Below are 26267 nucleotides of genomic sequence, written 5' to 3'. Positions count from 1 at the left end.
CATTAATAAATCATCAATATTAGACCACACAAAGGCCTTTTGTTTATTTTCTCCCTCTGTTCATCTCCCTCTCTCTCAGTTTGTATGCCACATGATCCAAAGACTGCAAACCTATGGAAAACCCAGAATTCATCCTTTTTTGGTGATAAAAAATTTATTGCATGTGTTTGCAGCTCTCATGCATCACTTACTTTTTCTTTTTGGAGGTACATTCAAATCCTCCATTTTTGCTTTCAGGCTCAAAATAAAGTTCCAGCTGAAAGGAATCAACCTCCAGACGGTGCGTTCACGGGAGTTACCTGACTGCTACTCGTTCTACGTTACGGTGCGGCTCAGCTGTAGTTTTTTATCATTATGAAATAAAGTTTACTTTGCAGCAACTTCAAAACATATTGCTCACATAACATTTGATGAAACTTCTCGTTGTTTTGCTAATCTACTTCCCTTGGTCTCGTCTAGATAACATTCGACAACCAGTGTCACAGTGGAAAAGTGAAAGTGTTCCTGGACATAGATGCTCAGAGCTCCACGTGTGAAGACTGGAAGATATCTGGGACGGGTAAGTGTCGTACAAATGATCGCATTCAGCAGGTTGACCTCACTAAGCACTTTAAACAAATGTTCACATTTTTGGGAAGAAGATGTTGATTCAAACCACCTTAGTATTCCTAGAGGAGGCGACTTACTGCCCACGAAGCCAATTAAGAGGTATATACACCTTTGGCATGTGTGGCATCAAGAATCAATCACTGAGGGCAATTTTTATGTAAAAGTGAACATAAGTCTGTGGGATTCTGACGAGTTGTCCAAAATGTATAACTTTTTCTCAAAAGCCTGTTTTTTTTTCATTTTCGGAGCAGAAGATTATTGGAGCGCATGTGAAAAGAACGACATAGATAATGAGAAAAAGTTTGACTCTGAGCAAAGCTGTTTTTTGAGATAAATGTTAACTAAATTTGGACAGTGCTAATGCTGCTAGCGTTAGCTGTGCTGCTAACGTTTGTTTCTATGATCGAAATGAATAACGTTGTTACTCGAGCCAATTATTTTTTAATAAGAAAATACTGCCAGACAAATGACCTGTTTCCAGTGGAGCGTCCTCAATTTCGACCTCATTCGACTCCGTTGTTCGGCGGTTTGAGGGCAAGGTAGTTGGTGCTAATGTTCGTTAGCTTGCTGTACAGTGTTGTAACAACACTGTTGTAGCAGCATGCGCTGTGACCTGCACCGTTCCTCGGATGTAATTTCTTTTTCATTTAGTTTTCCGCTGCTTAACCAGCAGATGGTGCTGCCAGCCTGCCACTATAGACTGTATAGCCTGCCGCACACTTATACACACAAACACACACAAACACACACACTAAATTATTTATATACTACACAAATCATGTGGCAGTGCCATCTAGTCTTCATTTCGCGATCCATTTTTTTCAAAAATCGATACTATCACGCTGAAATATCACGTTTTGTATCGCGATATTTCGCCAAACGATATTTCGTCCCATCCCTAGTTCACATAGTCAGGTGCAAATATGACTTGTATAAAAGTCATCGTCTACCGCTTATCCTGTATTCAGGGTCGCGGGGTGGGCTGGAGCCGATCCCAGCTGTCATTGGGCGAAGGCAGGGTTCACCCTGGACAGGACGCCAGTCTATCACAGGGCTAACATGTAGAGACAAACAACCATTCACGCTCACATTCACACCTACGGGACATTTAGAGTCAATGAACCTATCCCCATCCTGCATGTCTTTGGACTGTGGGAGGAAGCTGGAGAACCCAGAGAGAACCCACGCTCACACGGGGAGAACATGCAAACTCCACACAGAAGGAACCCGGGCCGACCCGGGAATCGAACGCGGGACCAGTGTTCAGTCGTTTCCTCTTCTTATGGTTGATTTTTTTATATTTGTTTTGCACTGTGACCTTCACTAGATGTACCATCAGTCGTCACACACTTCGTCCCATAGAGGTGGATTATTGTGATTCTCACAATTCTCAAGTTGGCATGGTCTACAAGCAGGCATACATGGCAGTCCATATGCCCTGCAACTGCACCGTTGATCAGTTGATCATCTGCAGGAGGCCTTCTGGGGCAGCAGTCTTCCTTTCCAATCCACACCATGAGTGGTGGATGTGCAGGTCACAACTTGTCCACAAAAGCGTATTGGAGATGTTGGATTGTGTATTTGACGAGTTTGATGAGGGAAACCAGGAAGTCCCATTAGCCTCCGTAGCATAGCTCTGAGCAGCTAAAAATAGCTTACACCGACAAATAAAGGTAATGAACCTATTGCTGTGACTATAGGGATTATAGCAATGGGCCAATTTGCCAGAGTGTTGACCTATCCCTTTGTTTTTGTTTTTTGGAAAAAAAATTCTGGCATAGACGCCTTTTATTTAGCAGTGGACAGAGAGGGGGGTCACTGTGCTGCCCTGAATGAGGAGGAGGGTGGAGCAGGAGTGGAAGGAAGGAGTGGTGAGCTAGATGGATGAAGGGTGTTTTTTATACATATATATATATCCATCCATCCATCCATCCATTTTCTTCCGCTTTATCCGGGACCGGGTCGCGGGGGCAGCTGCCTGAGCAGGGACGCCCAGACTTCCCTCTCCCCGGACACTTCCCCCAGCTCCTCCGGGAGGACCCCAAGGCGTTCCCAGGCCAGCCGGGTGACATAGTCACTCCAGCGTGTCCTGGGTCTTCCTCGGGGTCTCCTCCCGGTGGGACATGCCTGGAACACCTCCCGAGGGAGGCGTCCAGGGGGCATCCGATACAGATGCCCGAGCCACCTCAACTGGCTCCTCTCGATGTGGAGGAGCAGCGCCTCTACTCCGAGCTCCTCCCGTGTGACGGAGCTCCTCACCCTATCTCTAAGGGAGCGCCCCGCCACCCTGCGGAGGAAGCTCATTTCGGCCGCTTGTATCCGGGATCTTATTCTTTCGGTCATGACCCAAAGTTCATGACCATAGGTGAGGGTAGGAACGTAGATTGACCGGTAAATTGAGAGCTTCGCCTTTCGGCTCAGCTCTCTCTTTACCACGACGGACCGATACAACGACTGCATTACTGCAGCCGCTGCACCGATCCGCCTGTCAATCTCACGTTCCATCCTTCCCTCACTCGTGAACAAGACCCCAAGATACTTAAACTCCTCCACTTGAGGCAGGAACTCCCCCCCGACCTGGAGGGAGCAAGCCACCTTTTTCCGGTCGAGAACCATGGCCTCAGATTTGGAGGTGCTAATCCTCATCCCGGCTGCTTCACACTCGGCTGCAAACCGCCCCAGGGCATGCTGGAGGTCCTGGCTCGAAGGAGCCAACAGGACCACATCGTCTGCAAAAAGCAGGGATGAAATCCAGTGGCTCCCGAACCAGATCCCCTCCGGCCCACGGCTGCGCCTAGAAATCCTGTCCATAAAAATAATGAACAGGACCGGTGACAAAGGGCAGCCCTGCCGGAGTCCAACATGCACCTGAAACAGGTCTGACTTACTGCCGGCAATGCGAACCAAGCTCCTGCTCCGGTCATACAGGGACCGAACAGCCCTTAGCAGAGGGCCCCCGACCCCGTACTCCCGAAGTACCTCCCACAGAATGCCACGAGGAACACGGTCGAATGCCTTCTCCAAGTCCACAAAACACATGTGGACTGGTTGGGCAAACTCCCATGAACCCTCGAGCACCCTGCAGAGGGTATAGAGCTGGTCCAGTGTTCCACGGCCAGGACGAAAACCGCATTGTTCCTCCTGAATCTGAGGTTCGACTATCGGCCGAATTTTCCTCTCCAGTACCCTGGAATAGACTTTCCCGGGGAGGCTGAGAAGTGTGATCCCCCGATAGTTGGAACACACCCTCCGGTCCCCCTTTTTGAATAGAGGGACCACCACCCCGGTCTGCCAGTCCAGAGGCACTGTCCCCGACTGCCACGCGATGTTGCAGAGACGTGTCAGCCACGACAGCCCCACAGCATCCAGAGACTTGAGGTACTCAGGGCGGATCTCATCCACCCCCGGTGCCTTGCCACCGGGGAGCTTCTTAACTACCTCGGTGACTTCAGCCCGGGTAATGGGTGGATGAACCTCCGAGTCTCCAGCCTCTGCTTCCTTATATATATATACATACATATTTATGTACTGTATATATTGTGGGAGAAACCTGAGCAACCCTTTTACATTGGAGGTGAGGAATAACAGAGTGGAGGGAGATGGAGGTGAGGTAGATGATGAAGGATGTTTTTTTAAATATAAACATAATATATATGTATATATTGTGGGAGAAACCTGAGCGCCAGGAGAAAACCCTTTTATGTTGGAGGTGAGGAAGGACAGAGGTGAGGAAGGACAGAGGTGAGGTAGATGATGAAGGGTGTTTTTTTAAATATAAACATAATATATATGTATATATTGTGGGAGAAACCTGAGTGCCAGGAGAAAACCCTTTTACGTTGGAGGTGAGGAAGGACAGAGGTGAGGGAGACGGAGGTGAGGTAGATGATGAAGGGTGTTTTTTTAAATATAAACATAATATATATGTATATATTGTGGGAGAAACCTGAGCGCCAGGAGAAAACCCTTTTACGTTGGAGGTGAGGAAGGACAGAGGTGAGGTAGATGGAGGTGAGGTAGATGATGAAGGGTGTTTTTTTAAATATAAACATAATATATATGCATATATTTTGGGAGAAACCTGGGCACCAGGAGAAAACCTCTTTCAAAGGGGAGCTAGTGTCCAACCTAAGCTGAACAATCAGCAGCTTCCTCCACCTTTTCGTCGACACTCAAACTATTTGAATTTAGCCTCTCGTCACATTCTTTCTCCTCCTTCTGCCGCTTGGCTTCCTTCTCCTTCTCCTCCTTCTGCCGCTTGGCTTCCTTCTCCTTCTCCTCCTTCTGCCGCTTGGCTTCCTTCTTCTTCTCCTTCTCGTGCATCTTGTCCTTCATCTTCTGAAGCACTGCCTGCTCGTCCTGGATCCTGCCGAAGAAGATTCCTCTCCTCTTCTTCTTCATGTTCAGACAGAGCTTCTCCAGGACCCTGTTGTCCTCAAGGACCTCTTGGACTCTTGTCTCACAGATCTGTACTTCATTGGCCAGGGCCTCCTCCAGCAGTTGGACTTTTGCCTCCAGCACGCGGCTGCTTGCCTGCGAGCTCTGCTGGGACACAGCCAGGTACTTTTGGAACTTGTCCTCCAGGTCCTTTTTGTCGTCCTCCATCTGTTGGACTTTTGTCTCCAGCAGGTGGATGCTTGTCTGCGAGCTCTGCTGGAACACAGCCAGGTCCTTTTGGAACTTGTCCTCCAGTCCCTTTTTGTTGTCCTCCATCAGTTGGACTTTTGTCTCCAGCAGGCAGCTGCTTGTCGGCGAGCTCTGCTGGGACACAGCCAGGTACTTTTGGAACTTGTCCTCCAGTTCCTTTTTGTCGTCCTCCAACTGTTGGACTTTTGTCTCCAGCAGGTGGATGCTTGTCTCCGAGCTCTGCTGGGACACAGCCAGGTCCTTTTGGAACTTGTCCTCCAGTTCCTTTTTGTCGTCCTCCATCTGTTGGACTTTTGTCTCCAGCAGGTGGATGCTTGTCTGCGAGCTCTGCTGGGACACAGCCAGGTCCTTTTGGAACTTGTCCTCCAGTTCCTTTTTGTCGTCCTCCATCTGTTGGACTTTTGTCTCCAGCAGGTGGATGCTTGTCTCCGAGCTCTGCTTAGACACAGCCAGGTCCTTTTGGAACTTGTCCTCCATTTCCTTTTTCTCATCCTCCATCTCTCGGACTTTTGTCTCCAGCAGGTGGATGCTTGTCTGCAAGCTCTGCTGGGACTCGGCCAGGTCCTTTTGAAACTTGTCGTCCAGTTCTGTCTTCTCCTCCTGTGTCTGAAAAAGCTTCCTCAGTTGGTTGACCTTCGTCCCCTGCTTCTGCATGGTTTGGTCGTTCTTCTCTGTCTTCTCCTCCTGTGTCTGAAAAAGCTTCCTAAGTTGGTTGAACTTCGTCCCCTGCTTCGGCATGGTTTGGTCGTTCTTCTCTGTCTTCTCCTCCTGTGTCTGAAAAAGTTTCCTCAGTTGGTTGAACTTCGTCCCCTGCTTCGGCATGGTTTGGTCGTTCTTCTCTGTCTTCTCCTCCTGTGTCTGAAAAAGCTTCCTCAGTTGGTTGAACTTCGTCCCCTGCTTCGGCATGGTTTGGTCGTTCTTCTCTGTCTTCTCCTCCTGTGTCTGAAAAAGCTTCCTCAGTTGGTTGAACTTCGTCCCCTGCTTCGGCATGGTTTGGTCGTTCTTCTCTGTCTTCTCCTCCTGTGTCTGAAAAAGCTTCCTCAGTTGGTTGACCTTCGCCCCCTGCTTCTGCATTCTATCTCTTGATTGGACTTTCCTGCAACACCTTGAAGAATGGTTGTGTTTGTTCAGTACCTGCACTCTATTTATAGACTGCAGTGCTTTGAACATGTGACATCACAGAGACATCAACGCTGCTTTGATGTCTCTGTGATGTCATCAGAATGGAATGGAATCACAGAAGGAAAAAAAACATCAAAGCCACCATAGACTGTGGATTCTTTTTTGTGCACTGTAGCACTTTGAGGTCATTGAGTTGATGTAAAGTGCATTATAAATAAATAAATAAATTATTATTATTATTATTATTATTATCAATGAAGGGAAAAAAATAAAGAATAGGGAAAGAACATGGAATGAAATTATGTCACACACACTGGTATTTGTTTGTTTGTGTGACTCCACCCTCATTGATATAAATGTGTTGGACAAAATATATAACAAATATTTAAATATTAGAGACCACAATGGAAATAAGCCTTGGGGCTTTACTGTGTCATCCCTGACTATAGTTATGTATATAATGTATGGCACAGGTTGCTGTTTCATATATTTATATCAAGAATGGTCAAATAAAATAAATTCAAAAACATAAAGCAAGTCCAGTTTCCTATGATATAGCTTTCAAAGATCATAGTATCATCATCTTCAATTTTTAAATCATGTGGCGCGCAGGTGGAAGAGTGGTTAGAGCGCATGCCATGTACCCATGAGCATACGCAGCGGACGCAGGTTCCAATCCCAGCACACCCCCCTCTCTCTCCTGTCTTTCCTATCGGTCCACTGCTAATAAAAAAAGGTGTCTATGCCTGAAAATATCTTAACATTTTTATTTTTAATTAAATCATGTTGGATACCTATTGAAGGAGACATTGGGGGTCATTCGGCTGTAAGAACTTTCTGTGGTGTGCAATGTAGTGAGCGGCTTCGGCTGCAGGGCAACAATCGATCCACTCTCTCCTCTCACACTTTCTTTTCACTTTCTTTACATCCCGCTCTCCACCCAACCTCCACCTGCTGCTACCTTTTATTAATGTCTCCATCCTAGTTCTCTCTCCCCCATTTGTTGTTATGCTTGAGACATTTATCTTACTGTAAAAGATGATGAATGGTGGATTTGAGTGTTTCTGTTTGCTGTTTTAATGACAGCAGAAGCACGATTCATACTACAAATCACAGTTATCTGCTGAGGTGATCATTTGAGTAGCGTGTTCATAAATCTGGATACAAGATAAAGGTTGTCGTTATACTGTAACTGCAAACCTCCATTGTGTTTCACACTTTCCTTTCATCTCTCCCTCGTTCCATCCAACAGTTTTGCTATTTTTTGTTATTCTACTCCGATGTCACTTACCTTGTCTTCCACATGCTTTCTCTTTGGCTTCTACTTCCTTTCTTTTACCAGTATCAGGAGGAATGCATGTTCAGACATGGAATTAGAGCATCACATATTTCACATAAACTCAAAAGCCTCCTCTTTCTGTAAACAATGTCTGTCATGCTGTCTTAAAACTACTGGCTGGACTGAGGCTCGGTTGGTGGTAACAGTATTGAATCCCTCAACTCTCACTCATCTCCAAAATCCATCGTCTTGTCAAAATCTGGATAAAAATGGATCTTCGATTCATGTTGACTTCAGCTGGGACCTTAATAAATCTTTGACAAACCCTAATTCACCAGAGCCTGTCAGAATAATTTAATAGTAAAACTATCCGCCTCCTTCCAGCCCCCTTCTTTCAGCATCTCTACACGTAAGCAGTGTAAAACAAGACTGTAAGCAACATCAGCTGTGTGTGTGTGTGTGTGTGTGTGCTAGAATAGGCCTCGTAAAAAAACCAAAAAGTTGATTATCCAGCCATAATTTACATACATTAAATCATTAGTTAGTTCAATAAATATGAATTTGTCGCCAAGTCGTTTACTGTGTATATTTCTTCTGAGCCAAAAAAAACCCAATGCATTCAGGGTTTACGTTTCAGATTGTAAGATTGATTCATTGATATCTAACAATTGGTCCCTGACTGATTAATAATGGCGGAGAGAGTCATTATAAGAAATTCTGTAAATTCCTACTGACCCCAGGTGGTGTCAATCAACCCCATCCTGCATGTCTTTGGACTGTGGGAGGAAGCCAGTGAGAACCCACGCTCACAAGGGGAGAACATGCAAACTCCACACAGAAGGATCCCGGGCCCAACTGGGAATCGAACCCGGGACCCCCTTGCTGCAAGGTGAGATTGCTACCCACTACACCACCGTGCAGCCAAACCCCTATACAATCAGACGTATTTTTGCAACCAGTGGAGTCACCCCATGATGGCCAGAGAGACAATACAAGTTTAAGGTACTTCAGATTGGCTTCACTTTTCAGAATCAAAGGTTGCTGCCAGGCAGCAACGCAACGTGATGCCATCTGGCAATTTTTAACTCGACTTCCTGTAAGTCTCACTAGTACCTTAAAACAATGCATATCAACTTACTTTGCCCCACCTCTTTTTGACGATGACACCAGTCCCGTGGTGTAACAACTATCAGTGGAGTACTAACGTTACGAGGCATACAGAGACAGACTAATGGAGTAAAATGTAATAACTTAATGCTTCATCCACACACTCTAATCACACTGTAGGAAACAACATGGATATTGAATGACGACATTGTTAGCCTGTACTTTCTGCATATACTTCTTTTAGAAATGGGGCTAAACTTTCACAGAACTGCTCATAGAATTTGACTGTAAAGCCATCTATTCCATGTGATTTATTGATCTTTAAATGGTTCATAGCGCTGATGATTTCATTCAATATAATAGGGCGATTGCAAAAAATACTATCTGCTTCACTCAGCTGATTAATATTAGGAATAGAGTCAAAAAAGTCAGAGCTAGATTGAAGGCAGTACTTGGAGGTATAGAGATTACTGTAAAATTCAGCACAATAATTAGCTCTTCTCTTTGGATCCTCACTACCGCCCCGGTGGGTTCAACTGCACCTGCAGGTTGGGGGGGGGTACGAGGCGTGAACGGATGACCTCACCAAGTGTCAGCGTGAGTCAAACATCAACTGCTTCATTCTTGTTTTTGTAAGGGGTGAAATATATGACTCAACTCTTGTTAACGTCTCCGCCGTTCCAGCTGTGTGTAACCCTCCGTGTCAGAACTATGGAGTGTGTGTCGGCCCAAACAGCTGTACCTGTCCTCCCGGCTACCCTGGACCAGGCTGCTCAGGTGCAAACATCATTGTAGAATATACTGACGTCACAGTTATTTGCCGTTGCTGTGAGATAACGGATCGGTGTCGACTGTGTTCTTCAGCCATGTGCTCCCCACCCTGCGCCCATGGAGGTACCTGCATGCGCCGGAACAAGTGTCTGTGTCCTCCCGGCTGGACCGGAGCCGGCTGCCACACAGGTACGTCACCTCTGCTGCCACACTTCTGCACCAGCGAGCACTGCAGAGACTCATTGACATTCGTTCTCCCCGTCTCAGCGGTGTGTGAGCTGCCCTGCGCCAACGGCGGCCGCTGCGTGGGGCCTGATACCTGGCAGTGTCCCTCTGACTACACCGGCCCCCAGTGCCTCTTACGTGAGTAAACAACACCACCATCTGGCATCCGTTAAACTGGGTACTTCTGGGAAATTGCTAGTCATTTCTACCTCCCTGCCTCCAAGCTTGTAGAAAATGTCGTGTTTAGTTTACACATTATATCGCCTAGAATCATTTTCAAACACAGACCGTGTGTCCGTGTGTGTGTGTGTGTGTGTGTGTGTGTGTGTGTGTGTGTGTGTGTGTGTGTGTGTGTGTGTGTGTGTGTGTGTGTGTGTGTGTTGCAGCCCTGTGCACTCCTGCCTGCCAAACGGGGGAAGATGTGTGGATGTCAACAAATGCACGTGTGTCGGTGGATGGCAAGGAGCTCGTTGTCAGATAGGTGAAACTACACTCACCATCTGAATCCATACACTGTTATATGATGGGAAAGTTAGTCAGCATTCATTTTACATACGGGACCCATGGTCAACCTGTGTTTTAAGGTAGTAAAACAAATATTATCAATAACCACTCATCGTCAAGAGGATGGTCCACTAAGTCCTAATTCAAGCAAAGCAGGAAATATAATGAAAAAACTTTGATGAGGTGGTAACTTTGTTCTCTGCTCCTGGCACACTGATTTTAATTTGCTTCCATAAGGAGGTTTTACCTCCCTGCAGGAGTCACGGACTGATATGTAAGATTCCAATAGTCCATCAGCTGTTGGGCTTTTTTACCAGCTGTGGATGCAGCGGAGATGTCCTTGGTTTCTGGCTGGATTTACTTCACACTTTTTAGATAAGACAGTTTTCTTTTTCTGTTGCTGCCTTTTTCAGTATTTATCATCATTTACTGCTGTCTTAAAGCCATATCCCCCTACTAGGAGATAAACTTGAGAGGGAAAAAATACTGTCAGAGCGGGAATGATTAGTCAATGACAGAAAATTAATTGGGAGCAACTCTGATCATCAATCATTTAAATTATTTTTCAAGGAGAAATTCAAAACAAAATTGCTGGTTCCAGCCTCTCAAATGTGAAGATTGCCTGATTTTCTTTCTTTTATATAAACTGAATTCCTTTGCTTTATAATTGCTGTCCAGACAAAACAAGCATTTTGTAGAAGTCATCTTTGGCTTAACTATTTTACATTTTATAGATCAATGAAGTGTTTGACAGATTTCCCTTCAATGAACCTAGTTAGTTGCAGCCTTTAGGCTTCAGAAAATGTGGCTTTCATTTTAAACTATCACCCACGGCCACAAGGTGGCGATGTGCACAGATTATAGAGCAGCACCAGCATCTCTAAAGGCCTGTTTGTAAATCCAGCAGCCTTCAAAAAACCAACAGCCTTTATAATAAGTGAACTCTATTGACTACATAATAAACTGGTGGATTTTGCAGGTTTTAAACAATATCTTGTTCATTTAATTTAGCTTATAATTATCGTCCTTTTTTATTGTCTTTTTATTGTCTACTTGTCTTAATGTGTTGCATTTGTGTTTGTTATTGTAAAGTCAATTTCAGCTACATGAAATATGCTCCATTCATAAAGTGATTGCTATTATATTCTACCAATGACCCTACTACAATAGCTGCTCTGTGGATTTCTAGCATAAACGTTGGTGTATCTTGACTTCTGTGTCCCTCAGAGCCGGTTCAGTGTCAGAAACCTTGTAAGAACGGCGGCGTGTGTGTCGGCCTCAACAGGTGCCGCTGTGCTAAAGGGTTTACTGGAAGTCTCTGTGAAACAGGTTGGTCTGCCTGTGTGTGTGTGTGTGTGTGTGTGTTTTAAAGACCTTTGTTTGCCGTCACTCTGCATTAAGACTCTCGCTGTGTGATGCTTCTGCAGCGGTGACCACTCCCTGTGTGCCGCCCTGCCAGCACGGGGCCACCCGTAGTCCTCACAACACCTGTACGTGTCCGGAGGGCACCGCCGGCCTGCGCTGTGAGAGGCTGTAAGACTGTAACACACAAACAACACCAACAACGTCTGCTGCTCTGCCTATATTTTGTCGATATTGTCGCACACAAAGCTGCATTCTTCTCTGTTTAGGCCATCGCAGTCACCATCACAACCGTCATCACAGAGCCGCTAAATGGAGATTTTTGCTCAGCTGCACTTCATCGGTTAGAAAGAGCAAAATGTTTTATTCAACCGCAGCCAGACGACATCAGGTATGAAGGAAACGGCAGGCGGATATGTTGAAACCGTATTACTTGATGTGGTGTTTTCGAGGGCCTTAGGTAGAATCAGGGTCAGGTTTTTCTAAGGGAAGAGCTTAATTATCACAATGATTCAATTTTAATGTTGAAATACACATTTAGATTTTTTAATATTAAAAGGGATAAAAACAACTTATTTATGCTGTTTTTTTTGTACAATAAGCTTTTTGTATATAGAGGGCTTGAGAAAGCGATGCTTAGGGCAGCAGTGCAACTTGTTTTCACTTTCTACTGGATGAGGCGAACACGAAGCATGGCAGGATGGTTGCATCATGGGAAATACAGAATCATTGATATAAAGTTTATATATGAACATCTCTAGAAACCTCTTTTCCAAACACCGTAAGTATATAATGTTTCATATCTGGTGGCTTATCACAGTAATGTTTACTTGGTATGGGATTATATAAATAAATATATCTTTTGCTAATAAAACAATACAAATAATTAGTTGTTTGTCCTGTTTGAAGTCACTCAGCTTATGTCAAACATCCACACTGACCAATCCATTGGATTTGGGATATCTTGGGTCTTGGAGAGCAGCAGCAGAGGAGCAGATATCATGAATGGCCTGCTGTTGGACTCATGCAAAATACATTCTCCTCAACAATCTTTCACAATACTCATCTATCAGCAGAGATGCATTTCCTTAAAAGTGGTTTTGATGTCACATCTGAAGCAATCCCCACCTATCTCATCCCAAAACTGAAACTGTTCATCCTGTGAGTGTGCACACAAACGAAGGATGCTGTGAGAAATGTTCACTGACCAGGATGAAAACTATGAATGAAAGTCATAACTTCTTCAGCATTCATTTGTGTGAATGTTTTTAAAGTTTCTTTTTTACTACTTTGAGCATCATACCTACTTACACACACACACACACACACATACTACTACACGGTGAAATTACACCCAAATATGGTCACGTCACAGTTTGCATTTCTATTAAACAATATGGACTTCAACTATCAACCTACACTTCCTCAGATGTTAAACCCCACCGAGGAGTGTTTCTGTGTGTTGGCTATGACCCGGTGTGATGTGAGGCCGGTTTTACGTTAAGGGACACCATTCAGACACTGGTCATATTTTTATGGAGGTGTTTTTGCAGCCATGGGGAAGTTTACATGCAGCAACTTAAAACAGTTATAGATTTTATAGACTGATAATATGTTTTAATATATTCACACATTACTTCATCACTAATAAAAGTGTTTCCCCGACAGTTATTCCTAAAATAAATAAAACAATTACAGAAATAAACTACTTTTTTTGTTTTTGCTAAAGACATAATCCCAACAATAATTGGTGAACAGTAGATAAAAAAGCACTATTTTTTTCTTTTTTGGACCCATCTCGATCCTCTCGGTGGCCCCCGGTGGGTCCGCGGGCCGGAGATAGGAGACCTTTGAGCCGCCTGAAACTCATTTCCTGATTGGCTGAGTGGAAGGTGCCTGGTGTCGCAGAAAGCCCAGCTGAAGAGACTTCTCTTCGTTTTAACTGTCTGTCAGCCTTTCGACAAACTACCACGTGGATAATCAATCATGGAATTATTGGTTCGATATCTGGACAGGAGCAATTCAATCAGGTATGATAATATATGTGTGTGTGTGTGTGTGTTTTTTGTAATGATCGGCGTTGGACACCAGCTTAGCGGCTTGTTTGGACGAAAAACTTGGTTGAGTGTGAAATAGTTTTAGAATTATGTCTCTAAAATATGATTTTAGGCCAAACTAACTGAAATATCGGATTTATTTGCCACAATGAACATAAAACCTTTTTAAATATCCAAACATTGTTGCCTTAACTTTTTTACAGCACCTCTCATTTAATTCTTCCTCACAGGATCAGACAGTTATTTCAAACAATTCAGCTGAAAATGCCTGTAAAATGTCTGATTCACCGTAAACCTCCTTTATGGTTATTTTCCAGTACAAGTAGAGGGAGAGCTTGTGGGCGACACAACTGTGGGGGGAAATACTGAAAGTGCACTCCCTGAGCTAACCTTGGACTTAAACCTGGGCAGCAGCATGAATGCAGCCAGTGTACTTGGTACATGGAGTCCTTCCTGTGAGGGATGACTATTGCTCAAATATTATCATCATGAAATAACTGCAGCTTTCACTTCTGTTTTTTACCCCCCTTCTCCACCCTGAATGTCTTGGCTTCTTCATATTATAATTTGTGTAAGATATTACATTTTTGTGACTCTTTTTTTCTTTTGGTTTCAGCTCTGCGGCGTCGAATCAAGACGTGATCAAAGAGGACAATCTGAGAGATGACCTGAAGTATTACTTCATGAGCCCGTGTGAGAAGTACCGGACCCGGCAACACAAACCCTGGAAACTCGTGGTGCAGATTCTGAAGATCGTCATGATCACAACACAAGTATGCACAGTGTGGGAATTAATGTAGATCTGGTGGAAAGGAGATCCACCCAGAAAACACTCCCCAGAGCTGTTAGGATGTGTGTTTTTAAATGTGTATCATATTACACAAACAGGGTCCTATATACAATCTGAGCTTCTTTTCAAATGGAAGATGATGAAATAAGTGAACCCCACAGATGCACGTGATGAAGTTGACTAAACAGATATTTGTTCTTATGTTGCACCAGAAGTTTATTTTGTTGTTTCGATGGTGGACAAAAGTAAACGAGGGACACAATGATGAACGATTTAATGAATGACTTCAAATTCACTTCTTAAACAAATATGAATTGGCTTTGAAAATATTCAAAAATAAACAGGCTTAAATGTAATGCATCTACATCCCTTCTCCCCTAGCTCATATTGTTTGGCCTCAGCAACCAGCTGGTGGTGTCCTATAAGGAGGAGAACACGATGGCCCTCAAAAACCTCTTCCTGAAGGACTACAGCGGGGTGGATGAGGACGACTACAGCGTCGCAGTCTACACCCAACAGAGTGTCTATGACAGTCTGTTTTATGTCCTGGATCAGGCAAGTTCCACCCTCTGGACACACACACACACACACACACACACACACACACACCCTAACTAACTAACTATGGGCCTCATGCAGGACCATTCTCTTGAACTTCTATTACTCTCTGTTGAGAGAAAAACCCCGCCCCCGTAGCCCTATAAGGGCAGGTGTTGCATCATGTGCAAATACTTTTGCACATGCCGGAGAATTGGAGAGATGCCACCGAAAACACATCTGTAAGGAAAAAAAAAAAACCCAACTTCAGCAGTTATGACAGTACAGGAACTCCTTAAATGTAAACAAAGTAAATGTATTTATTCAGAAGCTGAATGCAAACACTATCATCCAAAGGTCTTAATTGGAATCAATGAACCAAAGTATTTTTGTAATTTAGTAAGAAACCATTTGATTACTATAAAACATGTAATAATCTAAATTTAATTATATGATCGTTTTGCTTTTTGAAAATCTTCCTCAAAAGTAAAAGTTATGTTTCTCTGCGTTGGACAGTTTTTATGAAATAAGAAAAGTTTGATGAATCCTAGAAATCAATGGGAACTAAAAAAAAAAAACAGAAGTAAAGTTGAACTAAAGTGTTGTAGGTTTGAGTTTCTCTTTCCTTATGTTACTGACTTTTTTTTTTTTTTTACAATTTCCTTCTTTTAAGCCATACGGAAATGGAAAAACAATCAAAACTGTAAAATTATTTTTGATATGTTTTATTCAGTTAATATTTCACAATGCTTTGTGTGATATTTTGCAGCTTCTAATTCAACATGCTGTAAATGGCCCTGTTGCAGTCTGATTTTACCTGAGGCTTCTGACATTTATAGTACAGCCAGTTGGGCCGGCTCTCTGTGGGTCCCATCAGTTACGGTGAGGATGAGGACGGCAACGTGCTGCCTCTCGTCCTCTGCAAAGAGTACTACCGGAGAGGAAGTGTGCAGCCCTCGGACGAGGCCTATGATATCGATGCCCAGCTGGAAACAGGTGAGAGACAACATTGTATTGTTGTTTCCTTTTGGACATGCGGATTATGTCACTTTTCCCAGTACCGATGGACATACCTGGGTTTTAGGAATTACAATAAAAGTGTAATTTCTTTTTTTAAATGCCAATTGGTCAACAGATTTTCAAATTCTGGTATATAATGTATATCAACAATAATGGAATTGAATAGATGGACTCCATTGTCACCGATCCGGCTATTTGAGTCATTATTGGCCCAAAATCCGACATCGCTATTGGTGCATCTTTAGTAACAGTACAGTTCATTTCAGGATTACCTCTGCGTGTCTTTAAAACAGTCAAAAAATGAATTCTAGAGACGGAATGCGATTTAATTTGTTATGTTAGAACCTGCATTAATGACAAAGGCCTTTTGTTTATTTTCTCCCTCTGTTCATCTCCCTCTCTCTCAGTTTGTATGCCACATGATCCAAAGACTGCAAACCTATGGAAAACCCAGAATTCTTCCTTTTTCGAGCTGGACTTTTACAGGTAAAATGTATTGTATGTGTTTGCAGCTCTCATGCATCATTTACTTTTTCTTTTTGGAGGTACATTCAAATCCTCCATTTTTGCTTTCAGGCTCGTTGACATCAAAATAAAGTTCCAGCTGAAAGGAATCAACCTCCAGACGGTGCGTTCGCGGGAGTTACCTGACTGCTACTCGTTCTACGTTACGGTGCGGCTCAGCTGTAGTTTTTTATCATTATGAAATAAAGTTTACTTTGCAGCAACTTCAAAACATTGCTCACATAACATTTGATGAAACTTTCCTCGTCGTTTTGCTAATCTACTTCCCTTGGTCTCGTCTAGATAACATTCGACAACCAGTGTCACAGTGGAAAAGTGAAGGTGTTCCTGGACATAGATGCTCAGAGCTCCACGTGTGAAGACTGGAAGATATCTGGGACGGGTAAGTGTCGTAGAAATGATCGCATTCAGCAGGTTGACCTCGCTAAGCACTTTAAACAAATGTTCACATTTTTGGGAAGAAGATGTTGATTCAAACCACCTTAGTATTCCCAGAGGAGAATGGGAATACGAAGCCAATTAAGAGGTATATACACCTTTTGGCATGTGTAGCATCCCTTTAGTGGCAGAATATCCCATGAATCACACACACGGGTCTAAATATGTATAATTCCCACAAACTTTACGTCAGTTAAGTCTGTCGGTTTCTGATGATTTGTCCAAAATGTATTTTTTCATTTTTGGAGCAGAAGATTATTGGAGCGCATTTGAAAAGAGCGACATAGATAATGAGAAAACGTTTGACTCTGAGCAAAGCTGTTTTTTGAGATAAATGTGAACAAAATTTGGGGAACCTTTGATCTTGTGGTCTTATTTTACCAGTAAGGGCTCCAGCAGAAAGCTTGTTCCCCAATAAAGAGCAAAGAACTGAAGAGATCATGTGATTTATGAGCCGTTTATTGAATTTGGCTTTTCCCAGAGATATTTACATATGCATATTATTGTACGTTTCAGACGAAGAACTTTATTAATATGTCGTGTCAATTTGTTTCACATTATGTATGTGCACCTGTAAATATGTTATCTCTTATTTTTTATGTACTACATGTTCGCCAAAAAAACCCATCTTTTGTATATTTCTGAAAATGTAAAAACGATTTGGCCCCCAAAAATGTAGCTTTTTCTGTTGGCTGTTAGCGAGGAGTTTCCTGTAAACGTGAAGTTATCAGTACTGACTGTGAGGGAGTTATGTCAAAGATAAACTTTCTCTCTCTCTCTCACACACACACACACACACACACACACTTCTGTGTTCCAGCCCAGAAGAACACACACTATCTGCTAGTATTTGACGCCTTCGTCATTGTTGTTTGCCTCACGTCGGCCGTGCTGTGCACCCGCTCCATCGTCCTGGCCGTGAGGTTACTCCAGGTCAGTCTTCAAGTCTCGACTCACACTAGATAATATCTTCTTATATTACTTTCCTTTTCTTAAGCCACTATAATTGCAAAATAACGATGTTGCAAAACATTTAAATAATAACGTCTCTCTCTTTTTAGGAGACTGAATTGACATTTGTATGTTTTTTAGAGATTCTCCAGATTCTTCCACGACAACTACAACCGTAAAGTGTGTGAGGACGACCAGAAGGAGTTCCTGAATGGCTGGTATGTGCTGGTCATCGTCAGCGACCTCTTGGCCATTATTGGATCCATCCTGAAGATGGAAATACAAGCAAAGGTAAACTGACTCATTTACTTCAGAGGTGGTTAAAGTTTGAGCCGGACTTGGGACCTGAATCCTTGACTCCTCCCCATGCTGTAAAAGTCAAGTCAAGAAAAAGAAAATCATTAAAGTAAAGGTTTTAAAGGAGTCGGAGTAATGTGCAGATGTCTGCATCACATTTTGATTTATGAAGCAATTGAGAAATAAATTGTGGGAGTGTCTCAGTGTCTGGCAGACTTTGGACTAAAGAGTAAAAGTATTAACCTGACTGTCCTTTTTAAAGCCATCATATGGATTCTGACAGAAGCAGAAATAATCTTCTGAGGCTTTTATTTCACAGGGTGTTGTTTTTAAGGGATAGCTTGTTTCTGTGATATGCAATAAAGTTAATAATTCCACATTCCTAAATGACGGCAAACTCCTTCATTTGTGAACTCAAACGGGGAAATGAAGATAAACGATAAACCATAACAATGAGTTTATCTACAGTAGAGGGAAAATGTTTTTGTTAGATGGAACAAAATGTCCTCGGAAGTATTTCTGTAATAACCCTAGACCATAAAAGCAAACTGTGACATTATGTCTCACACAGTTAATAACTGATAGGCTTTTCCTCTGTTGGAGTTCCACATTGTACTTTAAGCCCCAAGAAAAAGATTACACACATGTCACGTCTCGGTTTAACACAAATAACGTGAGTCATACCGCTTTAATTTAACTTAAAATGTGACTTTCTCTGACTGTGTTCCCCTGATCAGTGCATCAGACGCTGAGTTTGAGGCCTGATTTCCAAGTATGACACGTGATTTTTGTCCCCCCCTGTTCTGTAGAGTCTGACCAGCTACGATGTGTGCAGTATCTTCCTGGGAACGTCTACGTTAATGGTGTGGGTCAGTGTGATCAGGTACCTGGGATACTTCCAGAAATACAATGTAAGTCTGTGAACCTTTTTTTTCCCACTCGTGCGTTTTAAACCCCCCTGATGAAGTTAACAATCCTTCTGTTTCCATCCTTCCTGTGTGCCAGGTCTTGATTTTAACCATGAAAGCAGCCTTCCCTAAGGTCCTGCGTTTCTGCTGCTGTGCCGGCATGATCTACCTCGGCTACACCTTCTGCGGGTGGATCGTGCTCGGGCCGTACCACGAGAAGGTTGGTTGGTTTGAGGATGTAGAGTTTATGGCGGGGCAGTTGCTGGTGTGACTCTCCATACTGACTATTAGTGAGTCGTGTGGGGGAATTAGGGGAACTGTTATGACTCTTTCCTGCAGAACTGCTGAGGTCGACAAGAAAAATTAAAATGTTGCATTAGGAGTTCCCAAACGTGCATGTGTGCACAATATCGTGTGAAACGGCATTCTTTCATAGAACACAATCCAATCTGACTGCAGTGAGTATTACTGGTTATTGCACAGAATTTAATTTTTTAAATTTTATATAAGTGTGTAGATTCATACAGGGGAAATATTTAATTTACATAAATAATAATTATTTAAAATAATAATATTCATCATCACTCTTAATAAACACAGGTGTTTTGTATCATTTACCACATTTAAATAAAAATACTGGTGTCTTTTTGACATGATTCATCGGTTTACTCAAAATTGTTATGTAAAAGTGTAACTAACTCAGACTTTATCCCCACGGTTATTTAGCCTTTTATTTGTCTTGTCGAATGTCCTGCAAATTTAGGGAACTAAATTGTCTTCTTTGTCCGGTAACAACTTCACATCATTGATGTTTTTATTGTATTTTTTTTTTAAACACACTGGATATATATGACCACTAGATGTCAGTATATGTCTCGTCCATGAAACTCCAAGCTTCAATGAGAGCAGCTTTCTGTCCTGAGGACCAAATATCTACACACATTCATTCATGTGCACACATTTATCAGACAGAGGACAGTGTGGAGGTAAAAGGAGATTATATGCATTTTATTTGCATGTATTTTAATAGCAATGAATGGACATTGGACAGGGGGAGACCTACAGCTTCAACCCAGATGAACACCTTAACTGGGAGATCCTTGTGCCATCAGGGAAAATATGTGTGTGTTTAGCTGTCCTCGCCCGTTAAGATAAATTATTTACGGAAGTCCGAGCAGCGGTGGGCGTCTAAACAAGCATTTCTCATACTGTAAGAGGCACAGATGTGAGATAGACTGAGATCAGCCGCCCCGGGGGGTCTCACTCACCAAATGGGAATTTGCTGGTAATCTTAAAAACTGAAGAGGAGTAACAACAGTAAATAAGCTGTGGAAAGATTTGAAGTGCGTTTGTCAGGTCCGTTTACTTAAGGATCACATGCTCGTTGGACCATAACTTGAAGGATTTCCATGAATGCTTTTTAATTAGTAAATGGCACTGATGTATTAGTGCGTAAGATTTACACAAAGCACGAGAGCGGTTAATTAAATATAACAAGAGTCACGTTAATTGCAGTTTCAGTGGAAGTGAAAGTGACTTGTCTTGCAGTGCTGATATGATTACAGTTTAGGTAAACAGGTTTCAGTTCCCTGTTTGTCCAACGCTGCGGTCTGCTGAGACTTGGTCACGATATTTACATTGCTGTTGCTAGGGGAGTCCCCACGTAGTACACTTGTCGGCCCCTCCAGGTCCCTCTGTGTATTTACTGAAGGAATAAACAGAGGATGTTGTAGGACTTAGACTTGCCGTCCCACACGTCTTCAAGTGCTGGAATCCATACTGTCGCAGTGGGATCAGGATGTTGTGTTTAGATCCTATCACGTCCTGCATGGAGCTTCCACCTCATCGTCCTTCTTTGGAAGGACCACACAACAAACATATAGCAAATCTACAGACAAAATGTGATTTGGGTGTGCATGTTGATTTCTTGAACGCACTTGTTGCTTTGTCTCGTGGTTCCCATGTTGCTACTGAATCAGAAATGATGATTTGGTGTATCATCGTTTATTTATTAACGAGCCCTCCAGTGCTGGCCAGTTCAACCAGTTGTTTCTTTTATTTTGAAAACCTTTTTTAGGTGATAAGATAAATCCAAATCCAAAAAAAACCCAGTTTCTGTTGCAGAAATGTGTATTTTATTTCTGCTTTACTGCTTTCATCTCACAGTTCATAAGATTTCTCTTGACTGGCTGTTAACCGTCCGACCCATCGTCTCCATCTCCGTAGTTCGAGGGTCTGAGTCGCGTGGCCGAGTGCCTGTTCTCCCTGTTGAACGGCGACGACATGTTCACCACCTTCGCCCAGCTGAAGGACAAAAACACGTTGGTGTGGCTCTTCAGCCGGGCCTACCTCTACTCCTTCATCTCCCTCTTCATCTACATGGTGCTGTCGCTCTTCATCGCCCTCATCACCGACGCCTATGAGACCGTCAAGGTACTTCTGTTTGTTTTTATAGATGTATCTTGTAAAGGGAGTTCAGTAACTTAAGGATAAGCTGATTTGATTAGTGGCATCTACAGCAGGACGTCTCCCTTCTTCTTCACAACGTTGTAAGTCAGTAAGTTTGCTTGTGTGTTCACCCACAGAGGTTCCAGAAGGATGAATTCCCGCTGACCGACCTGCAGAAGTTCCTCAGAGAGCAGAAAGACTTCCCCGTCGTGGAGGAGAGCAGCCAGGCAGATGTTCACATTAGATACTCCGTGTTGTGCTGCTGCCAACGGTACGAGGTTATGATGCTTTCGATAATATTTACTCACGCACACGGCTGCACACGCGCTCAAAGCCGGAACTGTCTGAACTTAACCGTTTAGTGGAATCGGTGATGTCAAACAGACAACATGGGTCGCACAGAGATGTCTTCTACTTTAATTTGAGTTGGCGCTCTTTAATCCTCACATTTTAATTGTGAGAAATTATTTATTGGATTTTGCCTGGAAAGATGTAGAGCTGCAAGTAATGGTCAATCTGCTTAATTTTTTATATATTTTTCGGGGGACATTGATTTGCCTACAAAAAAGTAGAAAAATAGAAGTTTCCCTAAAGTCCAAGTTGATCTTCTATTGTCTTGTTTTGTCTAACCAACAGCCCAAAACCCGAAGAGCCTCGGTTTATAATGATATAAAACCGAAAAAAGAAATGCATCCTCATAATTTGAGAAGCTGGAAGCATCACATATTTGCCATTTGTCCTTGGACATGGACATAATGAGTAATTATTATTAAAATAGTTGCCTCTTTTATATCCGTCAGTTGAGTAATTGACCATTTTTTGACGCTCTAGAAAGATGTACCAGGTGCTTCGGGCCGGTTTTAAGAAACTGAATGTACAGCAGTTTTGTATCACACATTCACCTAAACGTGTGACTTTTAGAAGCTGCGGTGTCCCCTGTGGACAAAAGCGGTAGTGTTTCCAATCACCAGGGTTCCTTTAGGTCTGACAGACGGTTCCCCCTACACAATGCTGGTCCGGGTTCTCCTGTGCCTCCCTTCTGTCCAGCAGGCCCAGCAATGTGGCCGTCAGACCAGCGAGGTGAAGCTCTGCTCCTCCGCTGCAGCAGAGTGCTCCTCCACCCGCCGGAGCTCCGACCGCCGGAGGAGTTTGTGGTCGACCTGCGTGCCATAAAACACTTCCTCTAATTTAGCGGCCAATTGGACCCAATGATGGGCAAAACAATAACCATATAGAACTGTATAGAAAAAGCCAAAATGCTTGCTGATGGTCCCGTTTGCGTGGAGGTCATATAGAGGCATCTGTTTTAAATGTACACAATTGAGCAATTCCTTGTAACTTTAAGCAAATGACTTGCACACAAACATTACACGTGCAGAAAAGCTTCCCCGAGGAGTTTGCTTTGCTTTCACCTCGTTGCCACAACAAGCGTTTTGTCTATACGTCCCCGTTTTCTGCTCATTCCTTTACTATGAGCCAATCTCTCTCATCGGCAGGCAGCCGGCAGGAGTTTCCTCCACGCTGTGGTTTGGCTCGCTCCTGCGTGGTCTGAGAGCAATGAAATTAGTGGTGGGAGCTATGCAGACACACCCAGTGATGGGCTGATTACAGAGAGACTGAGGCCGTGCACTGGGAAGAACCCCCCCACTCCCTTTCACCCCCACAGCCTTCGCTTCTGTGTTGCCTCCCGAATAAACAGGCGCACTCGGGTGAAACTCGGCCAACTGAGCCAGAAAAGTTTTTGTCAAAGCGCGGCGGTTTTTTGGGGAGAGTCATTTGATTTTGAGCTTGATGTGTGGTGCAAGTTTAACTCTGGTTGCCTTTTTTTTTTAATGTGCAGTGCAGTAAAATTCAATGACTCTCCGGTGCTTTGTGTGTGGAAGGACTTGCACTGTAGTCTCTCGTTCTTCATCATCAGGCCATTGATTTCCTGGTACTTGTACCAACTTGTACTTTGAATATTCATTGCTTCCTCTTTAATTATCTGCTTTTTAATAACAATTACGAAAAGGCTTTTTTAAATTCCCAGCAAAGCAACTAGTATATTGTACAGTTTTTTGCTTTTGCCATCAAACTATTTTCTGCAAGCCGGAACCTCAACTACAAAAAACCATTAATGCAGGAAATGTTTTCCTCATATTGCTTGCATACTGTAAGAAATAGTATCAGCTCTCTTGGGTTTTCCATCAGTGTAATTTTACCGGATATTAACACAATCCAGAACAGGAAAGGCAGTCAGCTTGGCGATAGCGTGAGCATGTCGGTAAGTAGCGAAGTCAGTGTTTTAAGGAAGTATGGTTTCAGTTACAGAGCCATTATGTAATAATGTGTCATAGTGCAACGTGAATCAAGACAAATGACTATGCAGCGTCTCTGTGGATTTATCTTTTTTTTACAGTTGCTGTCTTTTCGTCATTACGAGGACTCTTGTCAAGTTACACTGATTCTGTAATTGCAGTCATTTGCAGTCTCCAAATTGAATTTTCATGATCATCTTTGTCTCTCTCTGCTTACAAATATTAGATCAGCGTTCTCGTCTAACATGGTAATGTCTCAACCTACTGGGTGAAATTTCATCTGCATGCCATTAGCCTCTTCCTACTTTTATCATCTTATCACGTTAAGAAATCAAGAAGGAACGAAAGTTGGATTTAAAATGACTTGGAGACATTTAGAAAAAGAATTGACGAAGGGAGTGCTAAACTAAAGCTAAATGTACTACAGAGTCGGGTTGGACCACAGGAACAGAATAGGAGTAGAACCGACATTTAACGGTTTTCCGTGCTCATCAGACTAATAGAAAACAAAAATGGTGGTCGTAGTAAGTTGTTAAGGTGGGCAACAGGCATCAGTGGGGGCCGGAACTGTATTGTACTTCTCTGGAGTGGGTGTGCTGTCTATGCAACTGTCTACTAGTCCACCATGCTTTAGTGCTACACTCATAATAAGCTCATCTGGTGATGGCAATGTGCTTTTTGTAGTGTGTGTAAATGAAGTATTTAAGAATTTAATAGTCAACTCACTTCCAGCACGGATACAGACACTGTGGATAAAAGAGGGCCGACTTGTAGTTCTTTGGTGGTTCTTTGGTGGTTCTGTGACGAGTAAGTCCTGAAGAAGGGCAACAAGTTATTTTAAACCAGTCTATAGTTAAAAAAAGGACTCTTGGTGACAAGGCTGTCATTTTCAACATGCCTGTTTGGGTGGTTTTATTCTCAAAATGGGTAGAAATCACTCGGAACACCCAAACCTCTTCCTGCATCCCTTCGTTGTCTCTCTGTGTGTCCGGGGCAGAATATATGCATTTTAGACACATTGGATGCGACTTCTCAGAAGAAACAAGAATGAATGTTGTAGACTGTAAGTCAAGGTCACTGAGGAGTAACTTGTGACATAATTGTGTTCAGATGCATCAATTAAGGGACCCGTATTGATGCCTTCCAATTCAAATCACTTTATTCGTCCCCATGGGGGCAATTTCCAGGAGAAAGCATGTACATTATACTCCTTCTGTTTGGATCGTGTTGTTGCAGAGTTCCTGAAAGTGACGATGTCGTGCTGATCAGCTGACCGCTGTCTGGCCTCCAGAGGACACGGATCGGGGAGGAGGAGGGTGCCGAGAACATGAGCTCTCACGTCTGAGACCAGACTTCGAGATCAAACCATCCGCTGCAAAATCCTCCAAAAGTGCAGAGTTATCAATTCTGTGAAGTGCAATATGAAACGTCAAACTGGAGTTTGAGCTGGAACTGGAAAGAAAAGTTTCATAACGGTGTCTATTGGAGTTTGGGATGCTGTTGAAGTTTACTGGGCCTTTTTTGCTTTTTTTAAAGGTCTCTTCGTGCATTTGGTTGCCTGAAAGGACTGGAGTCAGAGTTTGCTGTGGCTGCAAACACTGGTGCTATATTGCAACGATATGTGTTGCAGTGCAATGTAATTTATTTGTCAAGTGTTGTCTTAAAGTAAAGCTTATCTTTTCATTTGTTCATTTAAGAGTTTTCAGTCTTTGCTGCATGTGTGCACAGTGAGTTTTCCTTTTTTTTTTTTTTTGTTTATTCACACGTAAGCAGTCGAAGCCGTGTCCCACAGTGAAATATTTACACGGCCGATATCAAATCTGCAGTGATGGGAACTTGATATAAAATGTTTAAAACGTCACCGTACAAATTTCATAAGAGCTGCGTTTTAAAAGTGCTCCAAAGGTGTAAATTGCATCACTGAGTGTGAGTAAGACGGGAGATTTGAATGACTAAACCAGAACAACAGAACCAGTCAGTTTTATCAGCAAATCAACGAGCAGGTGTAGACGTCCAGACAAGCTGCAGCACGACATCGCTTTTAACTCGATAAAATCAGTGGTGCTTCCTTAAACTCGGTTCCACACAGAAAAACAACTCTGTCTGGCTCAGTAAGATGCTTCTATAATTTCATCCAGAATAACTGATTTGGGGATTTTCATGTGAACCGATGTGCAAACAGGGTTTGATTCAGGGTGGTTTGTGAATTTGCACTGCACCTTTTTGTGAAAGATGTGGTATTGGTATCCTTTTTATATGAGTAAACTATAAGCAAACAAGTATCAGCAATATGTACTTGAAGTATCAAAACTACACATTATGTAGAAAATGGGCCCCTGTGACTGACATGTTACATTTTATTAATAATACTAA

General features: G+C 43.0%; 2 protein-coding genes across 2 annotated transcripts; both read left to right on the top strand.

Annotated features, from left to right (window-relative positions):
- Window positions 1-8730: 8730 nt before the first annotated feature.
- Window positions 8731-11798, top strand: LOC311014560 (uncharacterized protein). Its single transcript, XM_084011221.1, has 7 exons — window positions 8731-9361; window positions 9449-9541; window positions 9629-9724; window positions 9803-9898; window positions 10147-10241; window positions 11492-11593; window positions 11692-11798. Exons 1-6 carry the CDS (start codon window positions 9341-9343, stop codon window positions 11517-11519), a joined length of 429 nt encoding a protein of 142 aa, XP_083867347.1. The 5' UTR covers window positions 8731-9340; the 3' UTR covers window positions 11520-11593; window positions 11692-11798.
- Window positions 11799-13517: 1719 nt separating this feature from the next.
- Window positions 13518-26201, top strand: mcoln2 (mucolipin TRP cation channel 2). Its single transcript, XM_084011827.1, has 14 exons — window positions 13518-13656; window positions 14300-14456; window positions 14855-15028; window positions 15850-16006; window positions 16438-16516; window positions 16607-16703; window positions 16838-16937; window positions 17814-17926; window positions 18086-18235; window positions 19051-19152; window positions 19247-19369; window positions 21376-21582; window positions 21735-21868; window positions 25131-26201. Exons 1-14 carry the CDS (start codon window positions 13613-13615, stop codon window positions 25165-25167), a joined length of 1674 nt encoding a protein of 557 aa, XP_083867953.1. The 5' UTR covers window positions 13518-13612; the 3' UTR covers window positions 25168-26201.
- The last annotated feature ends 66 nt before the right edge of the window (window positions 26202-26267 follow it).

The sequence above is a fragment of the Eutrigla gurnardus genome (genome assembly GCF_963514095.1).
Source record: "Eutrigla gurnardus genome assembly, chromosome: 6".
Classification (NCBI taxonomy): Eukaryota; Metazoa; Chordata; class Actinopteri; order Perciformes; family Triglidae; genus Eutrigla; species Eutrigla gurnardus.
The sequence above is the reverse complement of the archived record's forward strand: the minus strand, read 5'-3'. Positions and strand labels throughout refer to the sequence as shown.

What these genes read in the sequence shown, in the direction of transcription:
- LOC311014560 (XM_084011221.1), top strand. Translation starts at nt 9,341, where the DNA reads ATGACCTCACCAAGTGTCAGC. An exon ending in CCCTGGACCAGGCTGCTCAG is followed by an intron (nt 9,542 to 9,628) that starts GTGCAAACATCA and finishes TGTGTTCTTCAG; the next exon opens with CCATGTGCTCCCCACCCTGC. An exon ending in CGGAGCCGGCTGCCACACAG is followed by an intron (nt 9,725 to 9,802) that starts GTACGTCACCTC and finishes TCCCCGTCTCAG; the next exon opens with CGGTGTGTGAGCTGCCCTGC.
- mcoln2 (XM_084011827.1), top strand. Translation starts at nt 13,613, where the DNA reads ATGGAATTATTGGTTCGATATCTGGACAGGAGCAATTCAATCAG. An exon ending in AGATGGAAATACAAGCAAAG is followed by an intron (nt 18,236 to 19,050) that starts GTAAACTGACTC and finishes CCTGTTCTGTAG; the next exon opens with AGTCTGACCAGCTACGATGT. An exon ending in ACGCCTATGAGACCGTCAAG is followed by an intron (nt 21,583 to 21,734) that starts GTACTTCTGTTT and finishes GTTCACCCACAG; the next exon opens with AGGTTCCAGAAGGATGAATT.